This window comes from Protomyctophum parallelum (genome assembly GCF_964188405.1).
Source record: "Protomyctophum parallelum genome assembly, chromosome: 11".
In the NCBI taxonomy this organism is placed as follows: domain Eukaryota; kingdom Metazoa; phylum Chordata; class Actinopteri; order Myctophiformes; family Myctophidae; genus Protomyctophum; species Protomyctophum parallelum.
The window spans coordinates 9,949,707-9,975,098 of record NC_139707.1 but is presented as its reverse complement, the minus strand read 5'-3'; the positions used below and the strand labels follow the sequence as shown (position 1 = coordinate 9,975,098).

Genomic DNA, 25,392 nt, shown 5'->3' with positions numbered 1-25,392 from the left:
CTGTAGACGGGTTGTCTGTGAAACCTTGTACGTCCAACAAAAAAGAACCGTAACTTTTCAGAAAATGGTAACAAAAGAATAACCTGTGTTCTAATAGATCCAATGTTGTTATTATTTAGAGTTAACCAATCTCACTTGTACTTACACATTTATTTTAATACCATATCTAAAAGTTCACAACGTGTTCTGAGCTTGTTTGTCGGCCATTTTTGCTACTTTCTTTCTCTGCACTCTTCGTACAGTACAACAAAGTAGGTTATTAATAAAAGATAATAACATCAAAAATATGGACATATACAAGGTTCCTGCCCGACACCCAACGACGTACGAGTAGATAGATTTAGCAACTTTGTAAAGAAAAGGAAAAACAAAGCCTCTGATATTAATATTGAATTGGTTTCATGTTAGAACCGCCGTCGTTCACCAAGAGGATTGAGAACACCGCCTCGGTTCTGGGCCAAGCGGCCCAGTTCCAGTGCACGGTGGCGGGCTCCGCCACGCTCTCTGTGCAGTGGCAGAAAGACGAGAGCTGGATCCTGGAGGATCCTGGCGTTGAGAGGACGTTTGAGAACAACGTGGCCACACTCAGGATCCCTGCCTGTGAGGTCGCTCACGGCGGGAGGTACACCTGCCAGGTGGTGAACGAGGCAGGCCAGGACAAGTGCTTTGCTGCCCTCGTGGTGCAAGGTAGATTGGAGCTTATCGTTGTTGTTTTCCTTTTTTTTATATTTAGCTCGACTTTTAACGTATCGACGGGAGGCATACTTTGGTTAGACATAGAATTGGTCCAAATGGAGTAAGGTTGGTGAGGGGTGCGTTAAGACGACCGGAGTAAGGTTGGTGAGGGGTGCGTTAAGGGTTGATAGGGGGTTAAGGTTAGGTTTAGGTGTGCTGCCCTGTGGGAGGTGAGGGTGAGGTTTGAGATATCGGACCAATGGTATGTCTAACCAAAAGCATGCACCCATCCAAACATGTTGGTCAGTCCGAATGTGCTGTACGTGATCTGAATGATTTAGAGATAATTCTGAAGAACCGTGGTCATCGTAGCGTTGTGTTTTAGATAACAGATTATTGTTTTATGTATCGTAGAACCCCCTCAGATCACAGAGAAACCCGAGGTTATAAAGGTGACGGTGGGAGACCCGGTCAGTTTGGACTGTAAGGTCAGTGGCTCTGCCGAGCTCAAGGTCAAATGGACGAAAGACGGCAAAGAGCTTCAGTCCATCAGGCAGCACAAGCTGAGCTTCGAGAAGAGCGTCAGTAGTCTGAGGATTCAGACGGCTCAGAGGGAACACCAAGGAGAATATGTGTTTGAGGTTTCCAACCACATCAGCAGCTGCAGCTGCACCGTCAAACTGGTGGTCTTAGGTTGGTGTTGGAAATAATATACATTATGAAAAGCTCAAATAAATAAATAAATCAGCAGATCTACTATCTCACAGCGCGTCACCACGCGACACGCTGTGAGCTTGTAGATCGGCTGTCTTTCCCACAAAGACACAAAACAAAATGGCGGTCATGGATGATTGATGTGCAGTGATTGTTGAATGTTGTCCTATAATAGATGTTGTGGTTGTTCTTCATGTGCAAAAAAACAGAGCAAGTCATTCCTCCGAGCTTCACCAAGCCACTGTCAGACATGCAGGAGATACTGGGCTCCTTTGTTCAGATCTGTTGTAAGATATCTGGCTCTCTGCCTGTGTCCGTGGAGTGGCACAAAGATGGCGGCAGAATCACCAGCGGTGTGAAACACAAGCTCATCCAGCAGGACAACTCTGTGTCCGTGGAGATGGAGCAGCTGGAGCGCTCGGACGCGGGCGCATACACCTGCAAACTGAGCAACAAGGCTGGAAGCTGTGAATGCAGCGCGTCGCTCGGGGTGAAAGGTTAGAGCGGAACTCTGTAAGGTGTCACCGGTCAATATTTCACCCCCACACCCTCCCCCCCCCCCCCCTTCCCATCAGGTGCTGCGTGAAAGGTGAGTCTCTTAATGTAATCTTTAACCTCCATCTTGTCCACTCCAGAGCCGCCCAGCTTCGTGGTGCAGCCCCAGTCGCAGGCCGCGCTGCCCGACTCCACCGTGCGACTCAAAGGCACGTTCAAAGGAACGGCTCCGTTCACGGTCAAATGGTTCAAGGACGACACGGAGCTCATGAGCGGGCCGGCATGTTTTGCGGGACTGGAGGGCCAGTCCTGCTTCTTGGACCTCTACGCTGTGGGCGCGGCCCACGGCGGCGTGTACTCTTGTCAAGTGAGCAACGCCGCCGGCTCTGTGCGCTCCAGCGCAGACTTGACGGTCAAAGGTTCGACTTTTAATCATCTTACCTTCAACCACGTCGAACACTCTTTGTCTTGGCTTCACCTTCATCGTCGTCATCATCCACCTTTCATCTCACTCTCTGGTTTCTAGTCCTAGACGTGCGTGCAAGGTGTTCCTCCACTCCTTCCCCCCACAAATCCCTTTTAATCTCTTTCTGTGTTCCTTACATCCATGTTGCCTGCTGCTAACAAAGTGTCTTCAGCTCATCTCCTCAGCTCTACTAGCCCCACCCTCTCTCACCAGCCCTGCCCTCTCTCACTAGCCCCGCCCTCTCTCCCCTTGTGTCGTTTAATATTTACTAAACGGCCACCTCTCTACGGCTCTTCCTAATACGTTTCAACATTTCACACTTTCCAGAACGCCCCGTGTTTGTCCTGAAACTGCCCGCCACTAAGTCTGTGAAACGGGGCGAGCCGGTTCGCCTGGAGTGCAAAGTCCAAGGCACGGCTCCTCTCACAATGACCTGGTACAAAAGCGACACCAAGGTCACGGACGGCGGCGGCTACAGGACGTCGTTCATTGACTCTGTTGCGGTCCTGGAAGTGCTGAGCGCCAGCTTTGATCACGACGGAGTTTACACCTGCGAAGCTCAAAACGAGGCTGGCAGCGTCAGCTGCAGCGCCACTCTTACCGTTAAAGGTAGCTCACCCTTTCTCTCCTCTCTCTCTCTATCTCTCTCTCTCTCTGATGCGTTGGCCCACTCAGCTTTGGGCGCCAGCGTACCATTGAGACCTTTTTTTTGAGAGAGAGACGGAGGCGAACGACAACATTGGTACATTTCAAATACGGTCTCACCCTGTCCTTTGTTGCCTCTAAACCGTTTTCCGATTTTCTTTGTAGACCCTCCGTCTTTCGCCAAAGTGCCCCAGCCGGTCGAAGGGCTGAAGGGCAAGGATGTGAGTCTGTACTGCGAGGTGAACGGTACGGCTCCGTTCCAAGTAACCTGGTTCAAAGACAGGAAGCCTCTGATGGAGAGCAGGAAGTATAAGATGGCGGCCGAGGGCAGCTCGGCCACGCTGCATATCGCTGGACTAGAGCCCTCGGACGCCGCCGAGTACGAGTGCAAAGTGTCAAACAGTGTAGGAAGTGATACCTGCCAGGCGTCAGTTAAACTCAGAGGTCAGTGGAAAGTAGAAAGTAGAAAGTGTTTTCAAAACGTTCGATTTATCCCCCCTCGCCCACGGACTGTGGCCTTTGCTGACGTTGCCTCTATGCATTGTTTTCTCCTCAGAACCTCCGTCATTCGTGAAGAAACTGTCCAGCGTGACAGTGACGGTGGGGGAGGAGGTGACCCTTGTCGCTACAGTAAAAGGCTCAGAGCCCCTTACCGTGTGCTGGGTTCAAGACAAGGATCACATCCTCAGGGACGGTGACAACAGGAAGATCACCTTTGGTCACGGCCAGGTCGCTCTTACAGTGTTTAAGGCCGATCTCGCCGCGGCAGGGAAATACACCTGCCAGCTCAAAAACGATGCTGGCAATGTGGAATGTTTTGCTATCTTGACTGTTATAGGTTTGTAACCAAATCTAATAATTGTGTCTTCTCTCTCTTCTCTTGCAGTTATATAATAATAATAATATAATTATTATTATATATATATATATATATTATAATTAATATAATATAATTCGTCTCACAGGTTTCTTTTTCTTTTGTTTTTTTTTACAAGCTCTCTCTCTGCCCTGTTCTCTTGATTTTCAGAACCGGCTAAGATAGTGGATAAACCCGACGCGTTGAGTGTGACTGCAGGCGATATCGCCGCCCTAGAGGTGAAAGTGGGCGGATCACCCGAGCTCATACCTAAGTGGTTCAAGGACGGTGTTGAGCTGGCCACGGGTATGAAATACAAAATCTCCTTCTCAAAGATGATCTCCAGCCTCAAGGTGCTCTCCACGGAGAGGCTGGACACGGGAGAGTACACGTTTGAGGTTAAAAACGAGATTGGCAGGGACCTGAGTAAGATAAACCTCGTAGTCCTAGGTTGGTGTTCCAAGCTCCTAATGATGACAAGTATAACAAATGTTTGTGTCTGTGTGTTGTTGTTGCCTTGATGCCCTCGTTTGTAACCCGTTTCCCTCCCACACAGATAAACTCATACCTCCCACGTTCTCGAGGCAGTTGAAGGATTGTAATGCCGTTGTGGGCATGGCCGGGGAAATGGAATGCAAAGTGTCCGGCACGGCTCCGTTCACCATCTCGTGGTTCCACGACGGGGCGGAGGTGCAGAGCGGGCTGAGTTGCGAGGTTGCATTCAGTGACAACAGCTGCACACTGAAGGTGTCCACTCTTAAGTTGTCAGACTCTGGAGTGTATAAGTGCAGGGCCGTCAACCAGGCTGGATCCAGTGAAACCAGTGGCTCTTTCATTGTGAAAGGTCAGTAAGTCACAGATCAACGTGTTGTTGCTTTTGGGTCCTTGTGTTGTTTCTGTTACGGTCGTCGTTGTCGTTGTTGTTGCTGCTATTCTTGTTGCGAGGCAGTACGTGAAGTTGTAATTGAGTTGTCATTAAATTGGTCACTTCATTGTCAGTTGCTCTGCTTGCTTCTGAAAGCCCTTACTTTGTCTTTGCAAACAGAGCCCGCGTCTTTCGTGGTGCAGCCACAGCCTGTGGAAGCTATGCCAGGCAGTAATGTGACATTTTGGGCTCTGGTGAAAGGCAGTGCCCCTCTCAAAGTGAAATGGTTCAGAGGAACCAAGGAGATTGTGCCCGGGAGTGGCTGCGACATGGCCCTGAGGGATAACAAAGCCACTCTGGAGCTTTTCAAAGTGGATAAGTCCCACGCTGGCGAATACGCCTGCCAGATCATTAACGATGCTGGCAAGGAAAGCTGTCAAGTTAACCTGTCTGTCAAAGGTCAGTTTAATAATCTAACAACTTCCCCCAAATAATAATCTGTTTCAAATGTACGTACGTTCTTATATTAACTATCGTTATTAACTGACTAATGTCTTTGTCACTCAGAGCCGGCATGCTTCGGTAAGAAGCTGAAGGACGTCTCGGTCGAGAAGGGCAAACCTCTGACCCTGGAGTGTACGTACTCCGGGAGCCCACAGATCACGGTGAACTGGTACAAAGACGACCAGCTGCTCTTTGCCTCTTATAAGTACAACATCAGCACCAGTGAGAGCGCCTGCATGCTGGAGTGTCTGAGCACCGACGACAAGGACGCCGCCGGGAGGTACTCTTGTGAAGTGTCCAACGAGGCCGGGAAGGACCGCTGCCACGCCACGGTGTCCATCCTAGGTTGGTTTTACTCTTTTTGTCTGATACATGTAAACACGCCACGGTGTCCATCCTAGGTTGGTTTTACTCTTTTTGTCTGATACATGTAAACACGCTACGGTGTCCATCCTAGGTTGGTGTCCCCCTTTTGTCTGATACATGTAAACACGCCACGGTGTCCATCCTAGGTTGGTGTCCCCCTTTTGTCTGATACATGTAACACGGTCGCTACGGTGTCCATCCTAGGTAACGGACGTTATCTTTGCGTTGTGTTGTTGTGACTTGTGAAGTACAAACAACCACAGAACCAGGAAATGATCTGCAGTGAGTCGATTTATTCCGACAAACGGACAGAAGAGGCAATCACTGCTCTGCTCTTGAACGTCTTCAACATTAATATTTGCTGTAAATAGAACCGATGCAGTGCAATGAAAATACAGTCTGCATCCTAACCTAACAACTCTGGGTACATATACATATTAATATAATGCTTAATTGTAAAATGAAAATAATGAACTAATCCCACAGAGCAAAATAAACACAACCCGCCGCTTTCATAGCAAAGTTGAAAGTGCGCTAGGTTACGTCATTCCCTTTAAAGGCAACCGCCTGAACACCGGGATCACAATCCACATCCCATGCCTGGGCAAGTGGAAGCACTATTAAACTGTGTTACATAAACATGGAATGTTCCTGTGTGTGTGTGTGTGTGTGTGTGTGTGTGTGTGTGTGTGTGTGTGTGTGTGTGTGTGTGTGTGTGTGTGTGTGTGTGTGTGTGTGTGTGTGTGTGTGTGTGTGTGTGTGTGTGTGTGTGTGTGTGTGTGTGTGTGTGTGTGTGTGTGTGTGTGTGTGTGCGTGCGTTATTCTGCATTTGTTTGGTGGTGTTTTGTCTGAACGGTGTGTGTGATATCTCCTGCCACCAACCGTATAGAACCTCCCTATTTCACGGAGGCGTTGGAGGCCATGGAGGTGACTGCAGGAGACGCAGTGTGCCTCAAGTGCCGAGTGGCCGGCACGCCTGAGCTCAAGGTGTCTTGGTTCAAAGAGGACGGCAAAGTGAGGTCCAGCCCCAACTGTAAGATAGAGTTCTCTAAGGGCGTTGCCATGTTGAAGCTGGCTAAGGCCGGCAAGGCCGACGTGGGAGAGTACACCTGCAAGGCGGAGAACCACATCGGACACGCCTCGTCCACCTGCAGGCTCAGTGTCCAAGGTGAAGCAACGCGCTCCGCTCACATCTTAGACCATTATCTGGCAACACCATCTCTACCAGCTGCTTCACATTAGTGTTTAATGCTCTTTTTTATATATTATAAAAAACATATTTAACCCATTTCGGGCAGGAACCCCTCTTGGTGTTTTAAGCATTCTGTTAATCTGTTCTACTTTAAGCTATTGAAAAATAGAAGATCTACAAGCTCATAGTGCGGCACCGAGTGCCGCGCTACGAGCTTGTAGATCTGCTACTTTTTTCTTTCTTTTTTTTGTGAAAATGTGGCGCAAATGTTTGCATATATATTCTTTCAGAGCGAACGTTTTTAGCTCAAATCTTTGCTCCTGGGAACATATTTTCAGATGGGGGCCAAATACATGTCTTTTTGGGAGTCCTTGACATGAAATAGTTTGAGAACGACTGACACAGAAACATAGGTTTTTCAGAATAGTGTCTATTCAGCCTCAGGAGTTAAGGACTTAAACTGAAGGTTATAAGATAACCGTGGTTATTTAACCATACTATCTGCGACTCCTCCTCCTTCCAGAGGCTAAGACTCCACCCACCTTCCCTAAGAAGCTGGTGAGCGTGACGCAGAGCGAGGGCAGCGCGGTGCGCCTGGAGTGCCGCGTGGCTGGCTCCGCCCCCATCCAGGTCACATGGGCCAGGGAGGCCGTGGCCCTGAGCGCGGGCGGAGACTTTGTCATGTCGTACGAGGACAACAGCGCGGCGCTGAACATCGCCCACGGGCTGATGAAACACTCGGGGGAGTACAGCTGTACGGCCACCAACAGCGTGGGCAGCGCCTCCTGTAGGGCCAAACTCACACTGCAAGGTCTGTCCTGAAATTCATTTTCAGAATAAAATATAACAGTGCACATTTCCTCCAATCTTGGTGCTGAGCCAAACTCTTAAACTAACATATCATGAAGAAAAGCAAGGGCTCGCGACTCACTTTGTAATGCTCCAAGTATTTATTCACAAGCACAGCAGGCGGGACATACTGCCTGCTGGGATTGTGAATAAATACTTGGAGCATTACAAAGTGAGTTGCGAGCTCTGTCTGAAATTAACGTCAATAAAAAATCACACCCGTGTGAAGTGAAGTGAAGGGCGCTCTTATCATGGTACATTAATTATCATCATACATCGTCTCATTCCGGGCCAATCAGAATATAGCCAATATAGAATACAGCCGAAAATAGACGATCTACAAGCTCACAAAGTGTCGCGTTGCGACGCATTGTGAGCTTGTAGATCGGCTATTTTGAAATGGCCGAAATGTATAGGGTTGAAGTGGTTAATGTAACTAAAGTTTTCAAATAATTGTAGTATAGTAAAAGTATAAATTTTGGCTCTGAGATGTAGTGGAGTAGAAGTAAAAGTACTGAAAATTGGAAATACTCAAGTAAAGTAAAAAAATACCTCAAAATGGTACTCAAAAAAGTACAGTACTTAACTCATTCATAGCTAAATTGCAGTAGCAATACTTCAGCACCCGCCAACATAGATTAAGAAAAGAAAGTTCATGAAAAATAAGTTAAATAAGTCCTTGGCAGTTAAGTAAAAGTACTTAGTTACTTTCCACCACTGTTGTTTAGTTTACCTAGGATAAAATCTATAATCAATCTCTCTAACGGTGAATTGCAGACACCAACCTTTCTGACTCACCTAACAAACTGTTCTCTATTCTCCCCTCTGGAACTCTTTGTCTTTAAAAACCCGGAACGGATCTGTTTCCGCCGCAGAGCCCCGCTACGCGCCGCTCTTCGACAGGAAGCTGTCGCCACAGGAAGTGACGGTGGGCGACGGTGTGGAGCTGGCCTGCCACGTGACTGGCTCCGCCCCCATCAAGGTCACATGGTCCAAGGACCACAAGGACATCCGCCACGGCGGCAACTATAAGATGACGTGCGGCGCCGACGGGCACGCCCGCCTGAGCGTCGCCAAGGTGGAGCGCGGCGACACGGGCGCGTACTTCTGCCACGCCTCCAACGACATGGGCAAGGACTCTTGTTCTGCTGACGTGACCGTCAAAGGTATCGTCAGCGCCACCCAGTGGGCTTTCAACCCCTTTTCTTGTCAAGGCCCGTCACTTTTTCTCTTGCCATTTTTGAGCCACAGACCTGCACCTGTTCCATGAGATTTAGCCTCTTTCTCTGAACCTGTTCCATGAGATTTAGCCTCTTTCTCTGAACCTGTTCCATGAGATTTAGCCTCTTTCTCTGCACCTGTTCCATGAGATTTAGCCTCTTTCTCTGAACCTGTTCCATGAGATTTAGCCTCTTTCTCTGCACCTGTTCCATGAGATTTAGCCTCTTTCTCTGAACCTGTTCCATGAGATTTAGCCTCTTTCTCAGACCCAAACACTATATTATTTTGTCGTCTTTGGATAAGATGTTGTTCACAATTCCATTCCATGCTGTGTTGATGTTGGTACCATTAGGACAGGCAAAACGTCAATTATTCTACTACATTCTCTAGTTGTGTAGTTCTTCTTGTAATGCAGGTGTTTAACAATAATGTAACTCTTTAGAGCGTACAACTCCTTTTTTTTTTATCAATTTTCTTACAAATATCTTTTTTCTTCTCTTTTTTACGATTCTATTCGATTCAAATCGCGATTTAATCACGATTTAAATTGTAACGAGTTTGAATCGATTTGAATCAATTGACGATATATCGTTGCAGTACAAGTCTACCTCACACCTGTTATATGGTAAAACCGTGCGTTCTTATTTCCTGATTTATTAGGCGTACTGATGCACTATATATTAGTTCAAACAACTTAAATGTAGTATTTTGTTTTTACTTAACACTTTCTCCAACCCTTTTGAAAGCTTCCCCGGAAAACACTGACTGAATCGGCAGCCTATACCGTCAACACAAACGGCCTTAAATATTGTCCAAAAACCGATAATATCCTTTTGGATAATCGGTTTCGATACCATTTCTTTTAGGCAGTAACCGTCACCGTCACCGACGAGCGATGTAATCACCGTGTCTCTTAACACGCTGTCCTTTGGTTTTCCCAGAGCGTAAGAACCCCCCCTCGTTCACCAAAAAGCCCTCGGAGCACATGGAGGACACGGAGGGTAAGCTGGTTAAGATGGAGGGCCGCGTGGCCGGCTCGCAGCCCATTAACGTCACGTGGTACAAGGGCAGCACGGAGATCCGCAGCTCGGACAAATACGACGTGAGCTTCAAGAGCAACGTGGCCGTGCTGTGCATAAAGGGCAGCCAGGTGTCCGACAGCGGCAGCTACACCTGCCTGGCCACCAACGAGGCCGGGAAGGTGTCCTGTGACATCACTGTGGGAGTCACAGGTAAGGTGGAGTCAGTGCACTATAGACCACCACATGAACCCTGATGTGTTATACCTCTTCAGTTGGAGAGGGACCCCCTCCCTCCCTCTTCCCTCAGGGCCCCCCTGGGGACCCCCTCTACCCTCAGGGCACCCCGTCCCTCCCTCTACCCTCAGGGGACCCCCTCCCTCCCTCTTACCTGCAGGGCCCCCCCCCCCCGGGGACCCCCATCATCCCCCCGGGGACCCCCTCCCTCTTCTCTTTACACCTAATCTCTTTGCCGAAAATAGCCGATGTACAAGTTCACAAGGTGTCACGTTTTGTGGATCTCAAGCTTGTAGATCTGCTGTTTTAGCTGAATCTTCGTCTTTTATGACGTGGCCAGATTAGGGACACTGGGGTTCATGTGGTTAATATGCATGAGTTAGTGGCAACAATCGGCTTCAAATGAGCTTCATTCTCTTTAGAACAAAACTGTGATTCTTGATTCTTAAATCTTGGTTCTTCTTTACTCTCTTGCTGATTCTCGTGATTCTTGATTTCATGAAGTGCTGAAATGGCTGGATGGTAACCGCAAGGTTGCCAGTTCAAACCCGGGCTCCCCCAGAGTTAGTGTCGAAGTGCCCTTGAGCAAGACACTGAACCCCTAATTGCTCCTGATGTGCTGGCTGGTGCCTTGCATGGTTTCCGCCGCCATCGGTGTATGAATGCGTGTGTGAATGGGTGAATGTAATGCACTAATCTATGTAAAGCGCCTTGGATAAAGGTGTTGATCACTGTGGCTCCTCATGCTAACCCATTGCTAAACAATTCCACCGCAACGCAAACGTCACTCTGTGGTGATGTCCTTTAGCATTATTTTAAACTTTAGCAAATATCAGCAAATATCTACACGCTCATAGCACGGCACTGAGTGCCGCGCTACAAGCTTGTAGATCTGCTATTTTCGGGAATTCGTGATATCTACCGATATTGACATCAGACTTCGGTGCTCTATTTGATGACATTTAGCCTCTCAGACCCATCTGAGCCACGGACCACCATTTGATGACATTTAACCTCTCAGACCCATCTGAACCACGGACCACCATTTGATGACATTTAACCTCTCAGACTCATTTGAGCCACGGACCACCATTTGATGACATTTAGCCTCTCAGACCCAAAAGAATATTCTATTGTCGTTGGATTACATTTTGTCCACAATTCCATGCTGTATTGATGTTGGTACCATTATGAGAGACAACAGGCTGTATTTATGTTGTTACCATTAGGAGAGACAACAGGCAAACATTGATCAAAATAAGAATTAATCTATGCTCTCTAATTGTGTAGATTTCGTCTTGTAAATTATATCTTCATATAAATCACTAATAATCATGATAAAATGCCACACTTCTTTTCTACTCAGTCTGTGTCTCATAGGAGGGCTGTGGGTAGTTCAGAAACCCGTCCACCAGTGACATCGTAAGGCAGATATTGTTTTAAGCAAGATTTCTTTAGAAAAATATTATATTAATATTTGTATTATTGTGAGAACGATGGCTTCCATTATCGTATTGCAACTTTTCAGGACTAGATTATCTGCAGTTTCTATTCGCTTGGATTTCCCATCAATGATGCCACTGGTGGACTGGTTTCTGAACTGCCCACAGCCCTCCTATGAGACACAGACTGGTTTCTGAACTGCCCCCCAGCCCTCCTATGAGACACAGACTGGTTTCTGAACTGCCCCCCAGCCCTCCTATGAGACACAGACTGGTTTCTGAACTGCCCACAGCCCTCCTATGAGACACAGACTGGTTTCTGAACTGCCCACAGCCCTCCTATGAGACACAGACTGGTTTCTGAACTGCCCCCAGCCCTCCTATGAGACACAGACTGGTTTCTGAACTGCCCCCAGCCCTCCTATGAGATACAGACTGGTTTCTGAACTGCCCCCAGCCCTCCTATGAGACACAGACTGGTTTCTGAACTGCCCACATCCCTCCTATGAGACACAGACTGGTTTCTGAACTGCCCCCAGCCCTCCTATGAGACACAGACTGGTTTCTGAACTGCCCACAGCCCTCCTATGAGACACAGACTGGTTTCTGAACTGCCCACAGCCCTCCTATGAGACACAGACTGGTTTCTGAGAGCGTAAATGTTTTCACCCAAAGAGGGACGGTTTGTAGAATCAGGGTCTATAACCACCACCGTCCCTTGCATGCAATGGCGGCCTTATATAAAATCGTTTCAATTGAAACGGGCCTCGAGTCTCCAGGAACCTCCCAAAGAAATAAAATAAAATAAACATATATATATATATATATATATATATATATATATATATATATATATTTTTTTTTTAATAAAATAAATAGTAGTAGTAGTATAGTGTGTTGTTTGGTTGTAATTGTTCCCACTTCCCAGTGTGTGCACTCACTGCACTAGCAGCACTGACAGTTGCGATTGCATCATTGTATAGCCAATGCTGTCTTCCAGTTATACCTTAAGTAAAACATTGTTTAATCAAGCAAGCTGCTTTTGTGTATTTTCTACTTGGCTGTGTATGCTGTTCATGCTTTGAAGTCCGATAATACAACGAAGAAAACGTTTTATTTTATTTTTTATAATTATTAATGATTTAAATGATGACGTCATGAACGGGGCCTCCCGATCCTTAAGGCCGCCCCTGCCTGCATGTGTCCTGTCCTCTCTATAACCACCACCGTCCCCCGTGTCCCGTCCTCTCTATAACCACTACCGTCCCCCGTGTGCAGAAGTGAAGAAGCCTCCGGTGTTCGACGTGCCCCTCAAGGCGGCGACGGTGGACGAGGGGGACAAGCTGAGCCTGCGGTGCCACGTGGTTGGCTCCGAGCCTCTGAAGGTGCTGTGGATGAAGGACCGCAAGGACCTGGCGTCCGCCGGCAACACCAGGATCAGCTTCTCGGACGGCACGGCCTGCCTGGAGCTCAGCCAGGCGTCCAAGCACGATGCAGGGGACTACCTCTGCAAGGCCTCCAACGAGGCCGGCAGTGACTTCTGCAAGGCCAAGGTCGCCGTGAAAGGTACTGCATTTAACTTCCCATTTAGGCCTGAAAATAAATCTTTTTTTCTGAAAAACCTCATGTTTCTATATCAGTGGTTCTCAATATTTCATGTCAAGGACCCCCAAAAATATATTAAATTAAATTGGCCGCTGACCCCCATCTGAAAATGTTTTGGTGTAAAACACCAAACGCCACTTGGTGGCGCGCTAAGAGCTTGTAGATCTGCTATTCAATAGCAAAATTATAACATAACGTTTAAAACACCAAAAGGGGTTCCCGCCCAAAATGGGTTAACTCCCATTTCATTTTATATGGTTATAATGTGGTTATATTATATGTAGAAAACAGAAGAAGAAATTGTTATTATAACTAAAGCTAGCAAAATAAACTGGAATAAAAAATAGTACAGTGGTACAGTAGTGCATCCTGTGGATGCAGAGGTCGCTGTTTTATTGCGTCCCTTAACTATAAACTGCCGTTTTGGGATGCAAAATGCACCCTATTTTAATCTCTGGGTACAGTGTTAGTCATGCATTATGCTAGGATTTATTGTGTACATACAGTTTTGTGCACAGTGTACGGATTGCTCAGTCACGGGTTTGATATCCGGGCACCGACAACTTGGCGTATGAGTAGCACGGCTTTGCTCGTTTCAAGTGGTTCGCACATGGCGATGGTAGGTGTAGCGCTCCACCTCAGCAGTCCAAGTGAACGTGATAACTGTTTTTTTTAGGATGCGAGGCACATACAGGCGGGTACAGTAGGGTGTACAGTAAGGTGTAATGCTGTGCATGTTGTGTTGCAGAGAAAGCAGGCGTGGCACCCAAGGAGGCACCCAAGGAGGCCCCGGCCGCGGCTCCTGTCAAGAAAACAGACGGCCTGTTCTTCATCGAGGAGCCCAAAACAGCCACGGTCCCCGAGAGTGAGTTCCCCTGCCTGCTGTTACAGATTCTACAAATGCCTTCTTAAACATGACAGTTTTCTGAAAAACCTCATGTTTCTATATCAGTGGTTCTCAAACATTTTCATGTCAAGTTCCCCCAACAATATATGTAATTGGCCGCCGACCCCCATCTGAAAATATCTTGTTTCAGGGTACCCCCAGGAGCAAAGATTTCAGTTAAAACGTGTGCTCTGAAAGAACATATATTCAAAGATTTGCGCCACATTTAAAAAATAATAAAAAATAGCAGATCTACAAGCTCGGTGCTGCGCTATGAGCTTGTAGATCCTAGCATAGAATCCTATCATAAGTCTATGTAGGAGAGAGCCTTCATTGGACTGAAGCCCCATGAAGTGAACACAGTTTGGGTAACTGTCTATATCTAAGGCTCTGATCTAATACATGTGTTTTGGTTCCACAGAGGGCGTGGCCACCTTCATCGCCAAGGTGGGCGGCGAGCCCATCCCCAGCGTGAAGTGGATGAAGGGCAAGTGGAGGCAGATCACCCACGGCGGGCGCATCTCCATGGAGCAGAGGGGCCCGGAGGCCAAGCTGGAGATCAGGGAGGTCACCAAGTCGGACTCGGGACAGTACCGCTGCGTGGCCTCCAACAAGCACGGCGAGATCGAGTGCAGCACGGACATGCACGTGGAGGAGAAGAGAGACGGGGCGGCGCTGGAGGGAGACCTCAGAGCCAAGCTGAAGAAGTGAGTGTGTGTTTCTGTTGGCCACTAGAGGGTGACAGAGGTGTTTGTTGAGACTTCTGTCTCTGAATGAGAGATTCTCAAGAGTTTTAACTTGACTTCAGTTCTATATAAGCTGTAGTTTCCAAACGATTCACTCAATCTTATTGACCAATACATCATTATTTTGCTATGTTTTCATAGGACATGAAAAAAACACAAATTAAAAAACCCACAATGACAAGTAGTCACGTCATTTTGTCTTTGAATAATAAGGCAACAGCCTAGACTATATTGACATACAACAATGGAATACAGTAGGCTATACTGTACTGACAGTCCTCTGTGTAAAACATTGATCCCACGTCCTCTAACGTCCTCTATCTATGGTCTGTCCTCAGGACTCCGTCCAAGCAGAAGAGTCCACAGGAGGATAAGGACATGGACATTGTGGAGTTGTTGAGGAACGTTGACCCCAAAGAGTACGAGAAATACGCCCGCATGTACGGCATCACCGACTACAGGGGCCTGCTGCAGGCCATCGAGTTTCTGAAGAAAGAGAAGGCCGAAGAAAGTGGAAGACCGGTAAGCACCGTCCATTTATTGTTTACAATTTACAATTTAGGCATTTAGCAGACGCTCTTAATCCAGAGCGATTTACATTAAGCAAGAACAAAAAAGCATGAGAATACATCACATAAAACAATTATCAAGAAACATGCGTAAGCTAAGAAAGTAACAGTGGAATATCTATATAATGAAGCTATACATATAAACTATACATCTATACTACTATGCTATACATGTACTATGTCGTGCTATGACTACATACAATGCAATTATAGTGCTGTCTACATAACATGCTATAAGTCTGTATCAAATGCTATCTAAGTCTACAGAAATGCTATCTAAGGGGGTGGGGTAAGTGCTATGGGCCATGATGGAGTCTGAAAAGGTGGGTTTTCAGACTACGGCGGAAGATTGGGAGTGATGCTGCAGTTCTGACTGCAATGGGAAGTGCATTCCACAGTTTTGGAGCCAGAAGGGAGAAGAGTTTGGGACGTGTGGAGCGTTGTCCCAGCGTTTTTAGTGAGGGTACTTCCAGCTTCCCTGCGTTGGCTGATCTGAGTGCGCGGGAGGGTTTGTAGGGTTCGATCATACTTGCAAGATATGGGGGAGCCATTGTTTAGAAAGTGGAAGACCTCTAAAGCACCGTCCATTTAATGTTTAGAAAGTGGAAGACCGGGTAAGCACCGTCCATTTCATGTTTAGAAAGTGGAAGACCGGTAAGCACCGTCCATTTAATGTTTAGAAAGTGTTAGACCTCTAAGCACCGTCCATTTAATGTTTAGAAAGTGTTAGACCTCTAAGCACCGTCCATTTAATATCATTCTGCAGATGCTCGTCTCTAGAGGAACTTAACTTTCCAGCCGGGCTAATTCATTACAATGTAAATATCATGGATTTTACACGTTAAATACTGTTTTTGTGTGTGTGTGTTTCCAGGATGTGGAACGTGCAGACAGAGAGTCAGACGAGGACATGGCCAGACTAGTGGCTGACCTCCAGAAGAGGATGGAACGCACCGAGGTCAGTTCCACTGTCCATTTATTTACATTTCTCTTTCAATATTTGTATTGGTTTTTTACAAAGACGTACAAAAAGGAGAAAATAAATAAATAAAAAGGAGGGAAAAAAAGACAGAATCAACAATTTATTTACATTCACTAATACTAGGACGAAAAATGTTCGTCGACTAGCTTTTTTATTTTCACTGACAAGAACTAAATAAAACTAAATCAAAACTAATAAAACTAAATTTAAGGCTAAATATCTTGACATAATTTAATAATTAAATTTCATGTATTTGCATCTCTCACCTGTAGTGTAAACTTTATGCCTCAAACTTATTTATGGAGGCTATGCACATAACATCATCGTACCCGGAAGTTACAGTATGTGGGAACACCTACTGAGAAAGAAACTACTTTCTGGCCTTGACAGTCATCCAAACAGAAAAATCCTATTTGATACAAACATTGCAGATGTACAGAAAGCTTGAATTATATACAATGATAGTGTCGTCTATGAATCTATCTATGAAATATATGAAAAAGTTTAATGTGCAACACAGGTTTATATAATATGTAGTAGGGGGGGGGGGGATGTGATGAAGTGTCAGAGTTTGGAAGTGCTCGTTTTCAACAGTGCAACGTCCTGCTGCCTCCTGCATTATGTGACATTTAGAAACAGGAGGTACGCAGGACCGTTGAGCGATTTCCAACAAGCGCTTCCAAACTGCAATGCTCCATGTAATGCTGCTCAACGTTTTGCCACTCGGTCTAAATGAGGGGGTGCGTGTCTCGGTGAGAAAGTGATTCATGTGCATCATCTCTATTCAAACCAAATGGGGATAATAATCTTTATTTGTCTGTCTGTCCGTTTGTTTGTTTGTTTGTTTGCAGCCCGTCACGGTGGTGAAGGACATCTCGGACCAGTCCGCCTTCACCAACAAGGAGGCGGTGTTTGAGTGCGAGGTGAAGATCAACTACCCGGAGATCACCCTGTCCTGGTACAAGGGCACCCAGAAACTGGACACGGGCGACAAGTACGCCATCAGCATCGTGGGCGACCGCCACCTGCTGAGAATCAAGGACTGCCAGGCCAAGGACCAGGGCAACTACCGTGTGGTGTGCGGACCGCACATCTCCAGCGCCAAGCTGGCTGTGACGGGTCAGTGTCTAGCCCATTTAGACATGAGGACGATTCTGCAAATGCCTTCTAAATCCTGACAGTTTTCTTGAAAACTCCATGTTTCTATGTCAGTCGTTCTCATACATTTTCATATCAAGGACCCCCAGAAATATATGTAATTGGCTGTCGACCGCCATCTGAAAATACATGTAGGCTATGTAGTTCCAGGGACCACCCCTGAAGCAAAGATTTTAGTTCAAAACGTTCGCTCTGAAAGAATATATATTCAAAGATTTGCACTATATTTTCACGATAAAAAAAAGATAGCAGATCTACAAGCTTTGAGCTATTAACTAATTTTGGATTAAAAAAAAAAAAGAAATCTGTTTTTCTCCTCTGGTGAAAATATGGAGGCTGCACGATGGCAGCCACTCAGCCAACAAGTCACATATTTGGAATGTATCAATATTTATTTTATTTATTTATACATTTATTTAAAGCTGCTATAAGCAACATTTTAATGACCTTTTTGCTTTTGCTTGTTGTCTTTTCAGAAATGGAGGTGGAGCGCCACCTGCAGGACACACAGGGTAAGGAGGGCCAGACGTCCACATTGTCTTGTCAGTTGTCCGTGCCCGACGTTCAGAGTCAGTGGTTCAAGGACGGCCGGCGCCTGGAGATGAAGGGCAGGTTCTCGTCCGAGGTCAAGCACAAGGTGCACAGGCTGCTCATTAGAGACGTGAAGCCGGAAGACCAGGGAACGTACAGCTGTCGCTACGAGAACCTCACGTCCTCCGCAGACCTCTGGGTGGAAGGTTTGTGTGGGGGTCGTCTTTACACCCATCTTTACGTGTTCTACTAACCTCTGGGTCGTCTTGTTGTTGCCAAAGCCCTTCTTCTTACTAACCTCTTGACAAAAACTACCAGCATCCAAAGTGTAAACGTCGTCACACTAATGGAGTTCTTTATTGGGTTGTTTTTTTTATTGGCGTTCTTAATTCCCCACCTGCTGCTTCCTTCCGTTCTGTCGGTTTGTGGAGCTGTCTTCCTGCTGTCCTTTTTTTTTTGCAACGTTTCAAACCATCCTCATCCTCATCATCCTCACCAGTCACCATCCTCACCATCCTCATCATCATCCTCATCATCATCATCATGCTGTTTGTCCATCTTCACATTAACCCCTCGTCAACTGAAACCCCAAACCATTCCTAATCATCATCAACACATTGCATTCTAACGCTGTCACCCCGTTGACATCAAGGTTATTATACTTACGTAAAAAATATGTTTAATATTTTAGTTTTATTTCACTGTAAAGCTTAGTTGTGTTTAGATTAAAATAGATTAAAGTAGTACTCAGGAACAAGATACAAAAAAAACATATTTAAAGAAATGCGTTCACAGTTAAAAGTGGCACAGCAACAAAAAACAAACAAAGAAATTGAATAAATATTTCATATCCTCCCAAAAGACCAAACTTTAAACTGACAAATATTAAAACTAAGGACATTTCCTGACTTTAGTTGGTTAGTAGTAGTTAGTCGTTAGTAGTTAGTTTTCTAAATACACAATTTACATTTTTTAATGAATACAAAGTAATTGTGTCCAATCTGTATGGTAGAGTATGTGAATACAATATAACTTATACAATCCTTATGGTAGAGTATGTGAATACAATATAACTTATACAATCCTTATGGTAGAGTATGTAAATACAATATAACTTATACAATCCTTATGGTAGAGTATGTGAATACAATATAACTTATACAATCCTTATGGTAGAGTATGTAAATACAATATAACTTATACAATCCTTATGGTAGAGTATGTTAACCCTGTAACACCCAATAACATATTTTAATTAATTAATTAATTAATAATATTATTTGTTTTGGACTCACATTTTAACCTATGACCTTTAACCCTGATAAAAGTAAGTAAAATAACTGTAATATATGTTTTTTTGTGATCATTAGAATGTCTAGAACATGTTTTATTAATTATTGTGAAAGATGTACCAAATGTAAATTATGAATTAATTATTATTATTTTAATAATTATTATAAATGTGCAAAAATAAATAAATATATATATTGTTTTACATAATTTCCTCTGATAAGTCCTAGTAGTAAAAAGTTGTAGTAAGGTTGAAATCTATCTGAAATCTGAAAGTAGAAATTAATCCGATTACCGGTTTTAACTCAAATCTATGCTTCTGGGGGGTCCCTGGAACTACATATTTTCAGATGGGGGTCGGCGGCCAATTACAGATAATTCTGGGGCTCCTTGACCTGAAATAGTTTGAGTACCACTGACTTAGAAACATAGACTGTATTTAATAAAACTGTAGAATCGTCCTCAGGTCTAAATGGGTTAATACAATATAACTTATTTTGTCTCCCTGCTCTTCTATTGGGATATTTACATGGTGTCAAAGATCAAGGATCTGACATGAGGTCATGATTCAATTCATCCCCTGAGCGAGCAGGCCGGCTCTATTAGCTCAGAGGTTAAAAAAATGTCAGTGCAGGAAATACCGGGTTCAAATCCAGGGTGGAAGAGTACAGTTTAAAAATGCTGCTTTAACCAAAATAGTTTTTGTTACTTTATTTCGTTAGTTTTTAGTTGCCTATAATAACCTTGATTTTCACGGGATGTTTTACCAAAATAAAAAAATAAACCATTCGGGGAGAGAGAGAGGGTAGCGGGACGGACCATGGCAACCAACCATTATTGTCTCGTCTGTTTTCCTAATAGCCGAACAAATTCATTTCACCAAACGCATCCACAACATCGAGGTGAGCGAGCAGCAGTCGGCCACCTTCGAGTGCGAGGTGTCCTTCGACAACGCCATCGTGTCCTGGTACAAGGACACCTGGGAGCTGAGGGACAGCCCCAAGTACACCTTCACCTCCGAGGGGCGCAGGCACTTCATGGTCATACGAAACGTGTCCACCGATGACGAAGGTGTGTGTGCGTGCGTGCGTGTGTGTGTGACTGTGTGTGTACGTGTGTGCGTGTTTTCTCTCTTTCTGGACCTTTCTCCCGTCATGTGAACATTATCGTTAAAAGACGCCCCTCTTTGTTGGTTACTAATCTCTTCTAGGCGTGTACTCAGTCATTGTGAGGTTGGAGCCCAGGGGAGAAGCTAAGAGCACTGCTGAGCTCTATTTGTCAGGCAAAGGTGCGTGCGTGTGTGTGTGTGTGTGTGTGTGTGTGTGTGTGTTTTTCAAGCTTTCCTTATCGTTACATCTTGTGTAGGTAAACATTGTACATCAGTGTGTTGTGTGTGTGTGTGTGTGTGTGTGTGTGTATATATATTTTTTCGTCTCTCGGGTCTGATTCTTCTTATGCCTGATTGTCCGGGTGGAAGCAGCTATTTGTGCGTGCGTGCGTGCGTGCGTGCGTGTGTGTCTGTGTGTGAGAGACCCAAAGTGTAATTATGTTTCAATATTTCCTCTTCACAGAGATTGAACTAGCGAGGCTACCCATCAGTAAGTTTGCCCGCAACCCGTTTTTAATCCAAAAAAATTCACAGCTCTAACAATTTGACACTAACTTGCATTAATGCAATCTTCAAAAACAAACAAAAGGTTAGTTACAATGATAAATAACACTAATTCAGATTTAATACTTAATAATAATAATTATACTTAACGTTATTTATTCTACCTTAAAGGTTTCATGACATAGTTTTTCATACATTTTCGTTTTTCTTTTAGGTTTTATGACCACAATTACACCCCCAAAAAACATGAACTTTGAACATTCAGTGGATTTTCTGTGGTCTGGAGTTTTCTCTGGGGTTTGGAATCCTTTTGAGCTCTAAATGAAAACAATTTACAATTTAGGCATTTAGCAGACGCTCTTAATCCAGAGCGACTTACAATAATCAAGAACAAAAGCATGGGAATACATCACAAAAGCATTTATCATAAAACATGCGTAAGCTAAGAAAGTAACAGGCAAAACATTGGAAACAGTGACATCTGCTGGCAAATCCCATTGACATGTATGGGATTTGCTGGCTCTTACATCACAAACAGCAGGACAATCAGACCACAGAACATCTACTGAATCTTAAAAGTTCAGGTTTTTTGGGTGCAATTGAGCTCAGAAAAGATAAAAACATTAAGAAATATTTTTTTAATGTCACAATCCCTTTAATTTCAAAAGGAAAGCGATGTGTTTTTGGTATTATTGAATAATAAATTAAATAGACTCTAATAAATGTTGTTCAATACTCCGTAGCTGTGCCAGACTCGTCAGTCCAGAGGCCTGACATGCCTCTATCCGCTGCTCTGCAAGGTAAGACAGGGAGTCTCTTCAACTAGTTAACCAGTAACACCGACGCCCTGCATTCTGATATTATAACTATTTACAATTTAGGCATTTAGCAGACGCTCTTAATCCAGAGCGATTTACATTAAGCAAGAACAAAGAATAAAAAAAGCATGGCAATACATCAAATACAACAAAGTATTTATCATGAATCATACGTAAGCTAAGAACGTAACAGTGGAAAATCTATATAATGAAACTATGCATATATACTATACTATGTTTACATAAAATGCTATAAATCTACATAAAATGCTCTCTAAAAAAGCTATCGAAGATTAATAATTTGAGCCTTTTCATACGCCTGTAGGAGGTCGAGGCTAGATATAGCCTTATAACTATTATATTATAACAGTAAACCCTCAGTCCTGCATTCTGATATTATACAGCATTTGTTCAGTAACAGGGATACCAGTTTCATCCAATCAGGAACGAGAACTCCAGATAATTTGGTGACATTGGAAGTGATGATGTTCCCCTCTCCTGATTGGATGAAATCGGTGTCCCACCTGAACATGTATTGTCTGTTTATTTAAAGAACTGGAGCGACAGAATGGTTACTATCACATTAACATTAAAAACCAAGGAGGCTATCTCCTGTTTCTGTAGCGTGAGGCAGCTTGATGTACAAGTACACCCCCTGGACATGACGCTAGTATGTCGCAGGGACTTACCCCCAATCCAACCCTTGATGCTGAGTGTCAAGCAGGGAGGCATTGGGTCCCATTTTTAGAGTCTTTGGTATGACCCGGCCGGGGATTGAACCCTGACCTCCCAGTCTCAGGGCAGACACTCTAACCACAAGGCCACTGAGCCAATAGTAACTGTTACTCACTTTAAATATGAACCTTTCTATATCAAACCTATGTTTATATAACGCTGTCTGTCTTTTAAAGAATCATCTGAGTTCTATCAATATGAAGAACAAAGACAACACAGAGGTACATATTATTATTTCACTAACATCGATCTGTCTTTAATATCCTCGTCCGTAGTTAAACTCAATATTTAGCTATAGAACTATACACCCATTTAGCAACCACAGATAAATCAAAGTCAACGCTGTCCGTTGCAGAATCTGCAGTGCATTCCTCCTATGAGTATGAAGAGGAGATGGAGCAGAGAGGTAGAACTATGTGTTAAATCATCACATCGTCCTTTATTTTCTTATGTATTCATCGTAACATTATGGATCATGGTTTGTTTGTAATAATCTTTGTGGGTGTCTAACTGCGTGTGTGGTCAACACAGAGTGTTGTGTGTGTGTGTGTCCTTATGTCTTAACCATCTTCTGTCTGTTATCAGTGTGTCCAACAATCTGTTTGTCTTATCAGTGTCCAACAATCTGTCTGTCTCATCAGTGGGTCCAACAACAGTCACTGACTCAATCATACCGTTGTTGTTTGTCTTGTACATAGTGACTTGGGGGGGGGGGGGGGGGGGTTGATTAGACCACTGGTTCTCAAAACATGTTCATGTCAAGAAACCCCCAAATTGTATTTGGTGGTCACGGACCCCATCTGACAAGCTTTGGTGCCAGGGAACCCCATAAGAGAAGATTGGCCATCATTCGTCAATATTTGTCTGTCTGTTTTTTAATAGCCAATCTACGAGCTCATGACGTGTGGTGATGAGGCGAGTCGTGAGCTTGTAGATTGTGTATTTTAAAGATGATTAAATAAAATGCGGCTTACAGTGTTCCTCTGGGGACCGCCCTAGAACCCCCTCAAGGACCCCTGGGTGCCCCTAGAACCCCCTCAACGACCCCTGGGTGCCCCTAGAACCCCCCCAGGGACCCCTGGGACCCCCTCAGGGACCCCTGGGTGTCCCTGGACCACACTTTGAGAACCCGTGGAATAAAGATGTTTCCGTCATTGTGCAGCAACTCATGTTGTGTCATCTCCATCATTCAGTAGAAGAGTACCAAAGCTGGACAGAAGAGACGCTAACACAGGTGTCCACAGCTAAAGGTATCTGACCATTCATATTAGGGAACGTCTTTAGAGTACTTGTAACTCCTCTGTGCGTGCGTGCGTGCGTGCGTGCGTGCGTGCGTGCGTGCGTGCGTGCGTGCGCGCATGCGCGTGCGCGTGTGTGTTGAGCTATTCTTGGAGATATAATCTTGATAGAACCCTGGCTCTCTCTTCACGTGTGTTCGTTCACAGCTTCAGAAGCAGATTGTTGTTGACCCAACAGTACTGCTGCTTCTTCTTCTTCTTCTTCTAGCGCTTATACGTTTTGTCTGAATCAGTGTGTATTGTCTTATATGTGTCTGAATCAGTGTGTATTGTATCTTATACATGTTGTATCTTATACATGTATCTTATACATGTATGTCTTATACATGTATCTTATATTATACATGTCTTATACAACCTGAATCAGGTGTATTGTCGCGTGACGCCATTCGTTCGCAGGGTGTTAAAAAGTGGGTGAAATTATTTTATCGGTGCAAACAAGCGCCCATCATTTTGTGTAGCTTTCAGGAAAAGGGAAGAAGAATGGAGGTGTAGTGCAAAGAGCAAGGAGAAAAAGCACAGGAGAGACAACGGGTGAAAAATGTGATTGCTGAGGTGGAGCGCCCCACCTTCCATCGGCTCCCAGTACTTAACCGCACAACGTGTCTTTACCTACCCCAAGCCGTGCTACTGAGTTGGCGCTTGGCGGTGCCCGGGATCGAACCCATGACCTTGTGATGAGGGCTCTACGGACTGAGCTACCCGTACATAAATATAATATTATATATTATAAACGCGAGGTGCAGCAACTGTGAGCATAGCGGCAGATTTCAGTACACAGTAGGCGTCCTCCTAATCAATGTATGTGTCCAGTATAGTTCACAGAGGATTGATTCTTCACACTCCTGTAAATGTTGAGACTATGCTGAGTGTGTTTGCTCTTGTCCCGTCAGCTCCCAGAGTTCCAGTGCAGGAGGCGGTGGAAACCAAGTCGATAGAAACGAGAGAGGAAGTGCCAACCAAAGGTACCGCATTTAATGTCCTGTCCCTTCCTGTTGTTCTGTTCCTGGCACATTCAAGTTTACACTTGTGTCTGTGTGTCTTCCACTAAACTCTTCAACCATGCAGTCTGGTCTACATGGTTGTAAATTAAACGACACGTTTTCTCTTTGCATGTGTTGCCTCTTCATGTTTAACACAATCAGCACCACCGGGATTCCTTCTAAATAGAAGCTTGGAGTGCCGGGAAGATATGGCCGCTTTTACTCTGTAAAGCCCCCGCCCCCCCCCCCCCCCCCCCCCTGCTTTTTGCTTGCTTACCTTGCTCTCGTTTCGATAAAAATCGCTCCATGATCCCTCGCGTTCATATTTTGAACGAGAGGCAGGTCAGAAGTCAGAAATGAAGAATATTCTTCTCTCGTTTGATATCATTGAAAATGCGCTAGCACCCTGTCGGTTGGATTGCTTATGATGACGTGCCCACACGTTGTACGGTCTGAACCAGTTAACTGTAGATATTGTCTAGTTGGTCTAGTGCAGTATAGTTATCATGTTTAACTGTAGATATTGTCTCGTAGTGCAGTATAGTTATCATGTTTAACTGTGAATATTGTCTCCAGTAGATAAAGTCACTGTTTGCATTTAACTGTTACCAGGGCTCATCAACATGTCCGTAC

The 25,392-nt window shown here is 44.9% G+C and overlaps 1 protein-coding gene across 15 annotated transcripts in view; it reads left to right on the top strand.

Annotated features, from left to right (window-relative positions):
- Nucleotides 1-25,392, top strand: part of ttn.2 (titin, tandem duplicate 2) — a 250,029-nt gene that overhangs the window by 72,296 nt on the left and 152,341 nt on the right. For 6 of the 15 annotated variants that reach the window (XM_083777339.1, XM_083777332.1, XM_083777331.1 and 3 more), the window contains 26 exons: nucleotides 2,678-2,959; nucleotides 3,161-3,439; nucleotides 3,552-3,833; nucleotides 4,023-4,301; nucleotides 4,408-4,695; nucleotides 4,897-5,175; nucleotides 5,284-5,565; nucleotides 6,476-6,754; nucleotides 7,302-7,589; nucleotides 8,503-8,793; nucleotides 9,790-10,080; nucleotides 12,825-13,112; nucleotides 13,900-14,016; nucleotides 14,459-14,744; nucleotides 15,122-15,305; nucleotides 16,227-16,310; nucleotides 17,186-17,453; nucleotides 17,969-18,229; nucleotides 20,175-20,384; nucleotides 20,524-20,601; nucleotides 20,885-20,911; nucleotides 21,669-21,725; nucleotides 22,655-22,699; nucleotides 22,834-22,884; nucleotides 23,672-23,728; nucleotides 24,670-24,741. In XM_083777339.1, coding sequence (XP_083633465.1) covers nucleotides 2,678-2,959; nucleotides 3,161-3,439; nucleotides 3,552-3,833; nucleotides 4,023-4,301; nucleotides 4,408-4,695; nucleotides 4,897-5,175; nucleotides 5,284-5,565; nucleotides 6,476-6,754; nucleotides 7,302-7,589; nucleotides 8,503-8,793; nucleotides 9,790-10,080; nucleotides 12,825-13,112; nucleotides 13,900-14,016; nucleotides 14,459-14,744; nucleotides 15,122-15,305; nucleotides 16,227-16,310; nucleotides 17,186-17,453; nucleotides 17,969-18,229; nucleotides 20,175-20,384; nucleotides 20,524-20,601; nucleotides 20,885-20,911; nucleotides 21,669-21,725; nucleotides 22,655-22,699; nucleotides 22,834-22,884; nucleotides 23,672-23,728; nucleotides 24,670-24,741 — 5,205 coding nt within the window. Of the gene's footprint in view, nucleotides 1-2,677; nucleotides 2,960-3,160; nucleotides 3,440-3,551; nucleotides 3,834-4,022; nucleotides 4,302-4,407; nucleotides 4,696-4,896; nucleotides 5,176-5,283; nucleotides 5,566-5,719; nucleotides 5,733-6,475; nucleotides 6,755-7,301; nucleotides 7,590-8,502; nucleotides 8,794-9,789; nucleotides 10,081-12,824; nucleotides 13,113-13,899; nucleotides 14,017-14,458; nucleotides 14,745-15,121; nucleotides 15,306-15,996; nucleotides 16,007-16,226; nucleotides 16,311-17,185; nucleotides 17,454-17,968; nucleotides 18,230-20,174; nucleotides 20,385-20,523; nucleotides 20,602-20,884; nucleotides 20,912-21,668; nucleotides 21,726-22,654; nucleotides 22,700-22,833; nucleotides 22,885-23,671; nucleotides 23,729-24,669; nucleotides 24,742-25,392 lie in introns of those variants that run through there. The other 9 variants (XM_083777338.1, XM_083777340.1, XM_083777336.1 and 6 more) reach the window with 9 other exon arrangements.